A 10991-nucleotide genomic window follows, 5' to 3' on the forward strand; every position below is an offset into this window, starting at 1 on the left:
CTGTGAATCACAGTTTGCTCAGTTTATTAATCTTTGAAAATAGAATTTGATCTGGAAACATTAAAAACATTATACAACTTAAAGATAGTCTTTAGATTCGTTTTTTTACATTTTTGTTATGTTATTCTCTATACATCGCAACAGCAATCAAATGCCCTTACCGAAAAAAAGAATAGGACATGAATTCAGTTGGTTGCCAATCATTGATTGTATGGGCTACCTTTGTGAATAGTTATGATGCAAAATATTCCCAGGCAAGCATTTTCCATTTGCTGTAAAGGTACGTCTCATCACTGCTCTCACTGCAGCATTCCACAGTCCCAGCTGTCCAGAGGTTTTAGTTTATGAGCAAATAGGCTACCTGCAAAACTAATGACACACCCATCAGCCTCGTCTGTTGTGTTTAATGCTAATTAGCAAATGTTAGCATGCTAACATGCGGCGCTAATATGCTAAACATGCTGAATTGTATGGCTACAAAACATCAGCATGTTGGCATAGTCATTTTAAGCAAGTAGCATGCTGATGTTAGCATTTAGCTTGAACCCCTGCTGTGGGAGTCAGATTGGAAGGTCATTCGTTTTGGAGAACAAAATCAAAATGTTAACTTGATGCCAATGTCAATAAATGTCACAAAACAGCATGATAATAGCATGCTATGGTTGCCATGACATATCAGTCTAAAGCGCTGAACTAACAGACCAATATAGGTGTTCTTAGAGCGGCTAAAAACTAATATGTCAAAAGAAATAACTGTCCCCTATGGCCACCAAAATGCTGAAGCGTCAAGTGATACAAAATATTTAACCAATATGGTTCCAATAATAAAAAGCTGTGCTTATTCAACACAACAAGCAGCAGTTCCCTCCAACACAATAGTTTATTGGACCTTTCATGTAAAGTCTCAAATATATTATGGGTACAAAAAAACACTGGTCAGTTAGTTGTTTTCTCTTTATTTTTTGTTTGTGCAAAGCAGAAAAGTACATTTACAGCAAAGGTATTTTCTATGCTGCAGCAGTTCACCCATTATATCTCTATGAGTACATATGCATTCAGTATAGCTGCATAGATAGCAAAGGTTATCAATGTGAGTCACATGATAGTGTAGTTGTGGGTGCTTTCACTGAACAGAATGTTTTTTTTTTTTAACAAAACAAAAGGGTATTACATTAAGACCATGAACAGTCATTATGAATGAAAAGGTACAAATTTGTGATTCTTTATATTTGGATATTTTTCAGCATGTCCCTCTATATTTTTGTCAGTGAATAGTACATATATTTAATTACAGGTATAAACAGAAGCGAGGGTAGTTTGTTTGTTCTCTACTGGGGACTTCCACAATTGTATTAGAACCAATCAGATCAAAATGTTGTTATTTTGGTTGAGTGTACTGAAGGTTAAGTATGGAATGTACTATAGTTACAGATCATGTTTCTTTCTATCACAAATATAACATAAAATATCATGGAAAGGGACAAAAAAAAATTGAGAGACAGCATGTAGGGAAGGTCAGGACAAATACATTTCATTCATAAAAGAGAGAAAAAAATGAAAACTAGGTTTGGTAGAAGAAAGAGCCACTGAACGGTATTGAAAAAAAGAAAGAATAGATACTAAAATAAAGACGATTGCTACAAAGGGAATGCCCCAGTAATACTTTTTTAATAGACCACCAGTATAATCCACGACACATTCTGCTGGCACGACCCCTAGTCCCACTGTATCGCAAAATAAAATGTTAAAACTATACAGTAAGCCCATTCCAAAGGAAATATCACAGTGAAATATACAATAAAAATATACCTGCATGTAAAATAAAACTAACATTTCAATAACAGTCACAGTTCAACAACCCCCAAATGTTTCACACACGAAAACGCTCAAGTAAATATATCGTACATATTTTGTTTTCCGGTCCTCAGATCAAAAGTGCCTCAGTAGACATTCCAACACTTCTGGATGGTTCCAGTATCAGGTGACTAGTGTTGGGTTTAGTTTAGTTACATGATCCAGCTCAGTTCCTTCAGCTCTGTGTACACACCTGTATAGCCATTTTCACAAGTATGAGGTAATGCTTACTGTACGCTTCACAAGAGTCATTTGGTTGCTTCCACACCGAAGTCGCAATGCTCACAGGTATACAGGAAATACACCCTGGTGTATACACAATGCTACAACCTAACAGCAACGAACATGGATATGCATGACAGCCTTTGGGGCGGTCGCACAGCTTTCATTTGTCAATCAGACATTTTGTGGAAAACAAGTATCTCCTTTAGTATTTCCATGCAGTATTACTTAAAACTACCTAAAGCAAATATTTCGCTTTTCAATTGACCATTGCTGAATCCCTATCCCAAACAGTGATTGTCCAATCATGGTTTAGCAATTGTAATTAGGTATACGGCTCTGGATTTCTCCACATGTTGTGCATGGGGGTCGTAATAAGAGTGACACTCAGCATTAAAGAGTTTGGAGGATGATGCCATTTCATACTATGTGATGAAAAAGTGCCGTCATTTTTTTACGCATCGCTGCCGGTATGAATCATTTTGATGAAATATTCGCAGGCGAGTATTGTGTTGTATATTCGTCACGCCCCCAGTGTAAAGGCCTTTAGACCAAAAAAATATTCTTGTCATATATTTTTCTTCAGCATTGGCGTAGCTCAGCAGAACCGTGGGTTGCCATTTGGGTAGAATTGGGGTAGTCTCAGGGTGTTTGGGTGAGAGACAGCACGATGCATAAGTCACAGTTCTCTCTCATTTGAAACTATTTTGAACTCTAATCCAACTGCATATCAGAAAGACTAAAAGCAGAGCCTATGGGGCGAGCCTGTCACACACAGGGCACAGTGATTCCTTTGTTACAGGTGCATTAAGTAAGTATTTTACCATGCTACAGCAGACAATGGCCAGAATATGAGTGTGTGCTTGTATTGACAAGGTGATTACGCTAGGACTCAGCTCTCAGTAGCAGATGCTAAATTTGCTAAATGCCCCTTTAACAAAGTGACTGTACAGCTGTCTAGTCACAACTCGTCTAAGTGAGTAATCTATGCTATACAAGGTCATGGATACGATGATAGCAGTAGGCATAGTGATTGACCACTGTTGTGCACGTATGTCAGTGCAAAATATTTAAGTAAAAAAGCAGAAATAGGGTCAGTTAGCTGTTTAGCAACACTTTCCCAGGCTTATGAAGCATGGCTGGAATGTCTTTTTGGCTAAATCAGACAGTGCAGATGTTAATACCCAATGTGTAAACTACACAGAGATGTGGATGTACTTGTCACAGTTATTCATATTAATACCATAAACCTACCAAACTTCAGTGAGTAAAAATGAAAACAGGTTGAGAAAAAGTCACAGCTGGTCAGCGTGATCGCATTATTAGTTGGGAAGCCACCAAGAACCAGACCTAATATCAATGACGACACCCGATGTTTAACGTCTTCGATTTGGTTTTGGCGGAGTTTAACCAGCTGCCCAGAAAAAGGAACTTCGACTATTCACATACTTGACAATACCACATAACTGCATTTGCCCTGGCCTGAAGAAAATTTCAAATACAACGATAAAAAAATAAAATCGAACAAGCAGCAAGTGTGTAATATCTACAAGTGTAGACATCACTCCGACCTGTCGATCAAGTCAAGATTCCACCAGCAAACAAGTTGGCCCGTCACAGACTGGGCCAGGTTACTGGCACACTGAGGTCTATATATAATATATATAGTTAGCAACTGGCTGCTTCTGTGAGCAGCAATCTACCAAGAGATGTTCACATTTTGGTTATTTCCAACAGAACATTTCCATAAGGGAATGACCAATACATATACATTGATGCAATGTCAACATTTCCAATCTAGCTGTAACCCCCTCTCTCCTGCTCTAAACGTGTTAGTGATATGGTTCCAACAAGGCAGAAGCGGAGAGCAGCTTTGACCATTGATGAAGGTTAGTACAAGTCAGTTTTTTTTGTATTTTAGTTTTCAGGGGGAGGGGCTCTCTGGGAGTCTGACAGTGTAAACTTTGAGCTGCAATGGATTTTTTTTGGGGGGGGGGGGGCGTACCTTAAGCACCTAGTCACGTGATCAAGTTTTGGCATTTGGTCAACACAGCACTAACAGTAGCCAGCGAATCCCCTCAAGATAGGGAGCATAAGTAAAGCTTGGTGTGTGGAGTCTTTGTCAGCTTGCATGTCCCACGTTTGGCTGGACATGCTGTCAGTCCATCCCATCATTTGGCTCCATTAGACCGCCCAGATCTTCTTCTGCTGGAAGTAGGCATCAAATCTGGCCTGGGCATACTCCTAACACAGAAGAATACACATGAATACATATGTACACAAGTACCATTCTGAATAGATCGTAAAATTCTCAAATTGGAATGACTTGTATTCATTGTAACCACACATCTTCATCGTCATACTCATCACTCTGCCGCTCCAAGTTTATTTTGACCAGAAATACGGTTTTCTTTCACTAATTCATTCCTCCTGCATCAATGATAACAATAAAAGCCTACCCACAAGGGGATGGAATATGGACTTTGACCAATTGGAGGACTGTTAATGTGAGACGCCAGTGCAGGAAGTTTTGAGTTTCAACGAAGTTAGTGTAACACCAAAAAAAACTGCAAAGTGGGAGCAATTGGAGAAAAGAATAGTGAATGAAAACTGTTCAGTCACAGAGGCATAGTGATGAAAATGGCCTGACTGTTGTTTAATCTCTTTATATCCACTTTATGATGTTTACAAGTCAAATATTAAAACCCAAGACTTTTTTTATACCTGCATCATTTCATCAAAAATAAATATTCTCAATGTGTTGTTCATTAGTTTACATACAAATATCCCCAAATTCTAGCCGCGTCTACCTGCACTAGAATTTCAAGTCAGTTGACAATAGTATGAAAAATGCTGGAGGAAGAGTTTATTTGTTAATGGCAGCATCAATCTTATTAAAATCTGATGATACATATTTGTCAAACGGGGAGAAAGCAGCTGACTAAAGGCTGCAGCTTTTTAAGAACCCACAGTATGCAAAACAATTTCAATCTAAACAGAGCATTGTATTAAGGAAGAATGCAGACATGGGTTACTTTATGTGGCCCTGTCATTATATTAAACTAAATGTAAGTAGTGGAATGTATGAATTCATTTGTGCTTATATTCATCCTTAATAGTACCACACAATGCACATTAAACATTTCAGCACATTCATTAATACAACCACAGACATGGGTATTGAGAAGTTTGCACATTTACAACATTATTGCACATTTATGTATGCTGGTATTGTATTTATATAGTTCCCTTATTTTATGTATTGCATTGTTTTTTTCTATGAGTCCCCATTGCCAGTTTGTGTAACTGTATACAACTATCATTTCATTCTGATTTAAGGTGTAGTTCTCCTAATAGTTTAATCAATAAAGTATTATCTTATGTATTTGAATGTTGTGATTTTCAAATATCTAAAGCTGGACTGCAGTTACAACTTTTACAGCATATTTTGTATAAGAATGTTCAAGCTGGGTTAAATCAGCGATTAGTATATAATCCTGTTATGTCATATCTGAAAGAGTTGTTATGTGCATTTAACATATAACGACATCAATCGTAAAACTTTGCTGATATCCTTACTTTTCTTAATGTGATTTTTTTAGTGGTACCCAGCTCAGCAAGTATACTAACAAAGATAACCTTTACACAGTAAATATTGACACTCCAGTATCGCCCTCCAGGGCAATACTGTTTCGGTCTTTAACTGCCACAGTGCAGTATTTCCTCCTTTTATAAGTTGATAGTTAAAGGTGCCATGTGTTCCGTCTGTTCACCTGCTCCCCAAGGTTTATACAATCTCAATTTACAGTCATCATTCTTTTAGTCTTCAAGTGTGGTGATGGCCTAAAGTTTACGTTAGCCGGAAGTACAAGGGGCTATTAAAAGACAGGACGGGCCGGGGCTAGCGTGCTAATTTCCGTAGATATCTCTTAGACGTCTTTTACATTACATCAACACTCGAACCTCTACACAATCTGTTGAGAATGTTAGCTCCCTTTTAGAATGTTCTAAACTAAAAGCCCACATCTTGGACATTGCACCTTTAAAGCTATAAAAAACAAAAAAGTGCTAAAACTTTTACTCACCAGGTATCCAAACTTGATGGTGGAGAGCCGGGCCTGGATGATGGACCACAAGCACCAAAAAAAATGGGAAGCTAGGGAGAACCTAGAGTCAAAAAACACACAGTCCCTTTGTTTTCACCTTTTCACTGTTTCGAACTGTGTCGGTTCACACACCATGTCCCACATCTGAGCTCACCTGTTGACCTCCACGTGCAGCTCCTCCTTCAGTTTCATCTGGTCCTCTTTGCTGAGATTGTCAAACCCTCGGTCGGACTCACGCAGGTAGCTTTCAATGAAGTGCAGCTGTGCAGAGACACAACAAGTTAGCAACAGTATAAACCAAATAAAATAAGATGTAGGTGTGTTAGCATATTGTACACACCTGCTGGGCCTTCGAAGGGTAGGCCTGAGCGTTCACTTTAAAGAAGGGAAACTCCTCACAGCTGTAGTCGTACATCCATTCACAGAAATGGTTGCCAATATCGAATCCCCTGCAGGATTAACAGAGAGACACTGATGATGCCTTTACATTAATAAACACGTTCTAAATGATATCTGGGTTTGTGCTGCATAGCTCAATGTGTCTTGAAAGTTTGAGTTAAATGGTATTTCCTTCCTTATGTGATGTCCAGTCAATTGCACTGGAGCACTTTGTTTTATGGGTTAAACACAGCTGATGCTGGTTCACTGGTTTTCCACCCTTTAGAGATGTTAGTAGGCCAACAGAAAGTCAGCATCACACTGGTTCCCTCTACAAAACTCAAATGGATTTTCCCATTGGATTACTGCTGAAAATAAGGGGGCCATGGCATCAAGACTTTGAAAACCCCTTGTCTAGAGCAGTAGACCAAAGTCCGGCCAACACTGCGTCCCGACATCCACGCTGCTCCTCTTTCACTATGAGCAACTATTTAAGGAATTACATTAACGCTCTGTGATTTTGACCAGAACCAACGGACTGCAACACTTTAGCATGTTGTGTTCCCACACTGTTATCAAGAGCCGAGAATTATCAAGAGCCGAGAATCACAATCCTCCCACTGCTCCAAGGGAGTCTATGAACCGGACTCATCCCCTTTCTGTTTCCACCTCCAGCTCATATCATCGAATGAGAAAAAACTAAAATGTGTGTATGAGCGTTCTGCCTGCACTTACGTGATGGCACACAGGCACGGTGGATCGTTCATACAGACTGTAATTGCAGCGAAAGGGGGTTCTACCAAGTATTGACTCGGGGGGAGGGGTGATGCTCTGAATCATTTTGAAATCCATGTAAACTTTCCCCTGACTTCCAAAATATGGACTATTTTGTGTTGGTCCATTACACAAAATCCCAATGAAATCCATTTTAATCTGTGGTTATACCATGACAAAATGTAGAAAAGTCCAAGGGGGGTGAATACTTATGCAAGGCACTGTATATATATATTTTTTTAATTCAATTCAATTCAATTCAATTTATTTTTGTATAGCCCAAAATCACAAATTACAAATTTGCCTCAGAGGGCTTTACAATATGTACACGTTTGACATCTTCTTGTCCCGGGACCCTCACATCAGAACAGGAAAAACTCCCCAAAAACCCCTTTAACGGGGAGGAAAGAGGAAGAAACCTGTGGGAGAGCAATAGAGGAGGGATCCCTCTCCCAGGATGGACAGGCGTGCAATGATGTCATGTGTAGAACAGGATAGTGAATTACAACACATTCAATGTAATTACAGCACATTCAATGTATGACACAACCACGACAGGAGGCAAGACCTGGTCCAGGTAAACCCGGATACACAGGAACCTGTGAGGCGAGAAAGCACAGAGACTCTGGTGAAGAAGCAGGTCAATAATGTGCATTAATGGTATCGGTAGTATGAAATAGTAATGTGAGTAATAATAAAAGTGATATTAGCAGTTGGAGTCAGCAGGGCCATGGTAGGAGGAAGGACCAGGGTCCAGATGAAACCATGCTCCATGGAAACCTGTGAGGAGAGGAAGCACAAGGACTCCGGGGAAGAGACAAAATGAGTACCGTGCATTAATTGTATCGGTAATAGGATTAATAATCAGTACTGTGCATTAATGGTGTCGGTAATAGGATTAATAATGTTAATCATGAAGATCGTAGTAGATGTCAGCAGGGCCATGGCTGGTTGAAGAACCAGTGTCCAGATAAAACTGCGGTCATCCTGTGAGGCGAGAAAGCACAAATACTCCGGGGAAGAAGTAAAGTTAGTAATGAGCATTAATGGGACATCAATGCATACAGACGGAGGTGAAGAAGAGGAGGAGAGAGGTGCTCAGTGTAGGAAGTCCCCCTGTAGTTTTTGCCTATACCAGTTTGTCCATGGGCCGGTCCAAGGCAAGCCAGAGCCAGCCCTAACTATAAAGCGCTAACTATAAGCACTGTCAAAGAGGAAAGTCTTAAGCCTACTCTTAAATGTGGTGAGTGTGTCTGCCCCCCGGACAGAAACGGGAAGCTGGTTCCACAGAAGAGGAGCTTGATAACTGAAGGCTCTGGCTCCCGTCCTACTTTTTAAGACTCTAGGAACCACAAGTAACCCTGAATCACTGGATCGCAACTCTCTAGTAGGGCAGTATGGTACTATAAGCTCTTTAAGATATGATGGAGCCTGACCAGTTCGGGCTTTGTAGGTCAGTAAAAGGATTTTAAATTCTATTCTAGATTTTACAGGGAGCCAGTGCAGAGAAGCTAATACAGGAGTAATATGATCTCTCCTCTTAGTTCTTGTTAGTACACGAGCTGCAGCATTCTGGATCAGCTGGAGAGATTTAAGAGACTTATTAGAGCAGCCTGAAAATAAGGAATTGCAGTAATCTAATCTAGAGGTAACAAATGCATGAACTAATTTCTCTGCATCGCTTTGAGATAGGATGTGCCTGATTTTTGAAATATTACGTAGGTGAAAAAAGGCAGTCCTAGAAATAAGTTTTATCTGAGAGTTGAAAGACAAATCCTGATCAAAGGTAACTCCAAGATTCTTGACGGTGCTGCTGGATGCCAGCGCAATGCCATCTAGAGAAACTATATCATTAGAGAACTGATTTCGGAGGTGTTCTGGGCCTAGTAGAATAACTTCAGTTTTGTCTGAGTTTAACATCAGGAAGTTGCAGGTCATCCAGGTTTTTATGTCTTTAAGACACGCTTGCAGTTTAGCAAGCTGGTTGGTTTCGTCCGGTTTGATCGATATATATAATTGAGTATCATCTGCATAACAATGAAAGGTTATAGAGTGTTTTCTGATAATATTGCCTAAAGGAAGCATATATAAGGTGAACAAGATTGGTCCAAGCACAGAACCTTGTGGAACTCCATAACTGACGTTGGTCCTCATTGAGGCTTCATCATTTACATAAACAAACTGAGATCGATCCGATAAATAGGATCCAAACCAGTTCAGTGCGGTTCCTTTGATGCCAATATAATGTTCCAGTCTCTGCAACAGGATGTAGTGGTCTATAGTGTCGAACGCAGCACTAAGGTCTAACAGAACAAGAACAGAGACGAGTCCTTTGTCTGATGCGATTAGAAGGTCGTTAGTTATTTTTACCAGAGCTGTCTCTGTGCTATGATGCTTTCTAAATCCTGACTGAAAATCCTCAAATAAACTATTGTTACACAGAAAGTCACATAACTGATTTGCAACTGCTTTCTCAAGGATCTTAGAGAGGAAGGGAAGGTTCGAGATCGGTCTATAGTTGGCCAACACCTCTGGATCCAGAGTGGGCTTCTTAAGAAGAGGTTTAATCACAGCTACTTTGAAGGACTGTGGTACATGACCTGTTACTAAAGACAGGTTGATGATATCTAATAAAGTTGTGCTAATTAATGGTAGCACTTCTTTAAGCAGCCTAGTCGGTATAGGGTCTAAGAGACAGGTGGACGGTTTAGATGTAAAAATTGTTGAAGTCAGTTTGTCAAGGTCGATGGGAGTAAAGCCATCTAAACATATATCAGGGTTTACAGCTGTTTCTAAGGTTACTCTATTTGTGGAAAGATCGGTCGAGGGCAGGAGATTATTAATGTTGTCTCTAATAATCATAATCTTATCATTAAAGAAGTTCATGAAGTCATTGCTACTGAGGTCTATAGGGATACTCGGCACAACAGAGCTGTGACTCTCTGTCAGCCTGGCTACAGTGCTGAAGAGGAACCTGGGGTTGTTCTTATTTTTCTCTATTAACAATGAGTAATAAGCTGATCTGGCATTACGGAGGGCCTTCTTATATGTCTTAAGACTGTCTCGCCAGAGTAACCGAGATTGTTCCAAGTTAGTGGAACGCCATGTTCTTTCAAGTTTTCGCGATGTTTGCTTTAATTTGCGGGTTTCAGGGTTATACCATGGAGCGAATCTCCTTTGTTTTACCAACTTCTTTTTTAAAGGAGCAATAGAGTCTAGTGTCCTTCTCAGTGAGCTTGTAGCACTGTCGACAAGATGATCAATCTGGGTCGGACTAAAGTTAGCACAGGAGTCCTCTGTCACATCGAAGCATGGTATTGAGTTAAATACAGACGGAATCGCTTCTTTAAATTGAGCTACGGCACCATCAGATAAACATCTAGTGTAGTAACTCTTGCTTAACGGTGTAAACTCAGTTAGTAAGAATTCAAAAGTTATTAGATAATGATCCGACAGAAGAGGGTTCTGTGGATAGACTATTAAATCGTCTATGTTAATGCCATAAGTCAGAACCAGGTCGAGAGTATGGTTAAAACAGTGAGTGGGTTTCTGTACATTCTGACAGAAACCAATCGAATCTAATAATGAAATAAATGCAGTACTGAGGCAGTTGTTCTCGACATCCACATGAATATTAAAGTCACCTACAATAATTAC

The 10991-nt window shown here is 39.8% G+C and overlaps 1 protein-coding gene across 1 annotated transcript in view; it reads right to left on the bottom strand.

Moving 5' to 3' along the window:
• Positions 1-1638: 1638 nt before the first annotated feature.
• The window catches only part of chka (choline kinase alpha), a 47212-nt gene continuing 37859 nt past the window's right edge, over positions 1639-10991 (bottom strand). The window contains exons 9-12 of the mRNA XM_079277270.1: positions 6523-6631; positions 6337-6443; positions 6162-6243; positions 1639-4320 (exon numbers count right to left, since the gene is read on the bottom strand). Coding sequence (XP_079133396.1) covers positions 4261-4320; positions 6162-6243; positions 6337-6443; positions 6523-6631 — 358 coding nt within the window. The 3' untranslated portion in view covers positions 1639-4260. The remainder of the gene's footprint in view (positions 4321-6161; positions 6244-6336; positions 6444-6522; positions 6632-10991) is intronic.

The sequence above is a fragment of the Melanostigma gelatinosum genome (genome assembly GCF_949748355.1).
Source record: "Melanostigma gelatinosum genome assembly, chromosome: 1".
In the NCBI taxonomy this organism is placed as follows: domain Eukaryota; kingdom Metazoa; phylum Chordata; class Actinopteri; order Perciformes; family Zoarcidae; genus Melanostigma; species Melanostigma gelatinosum.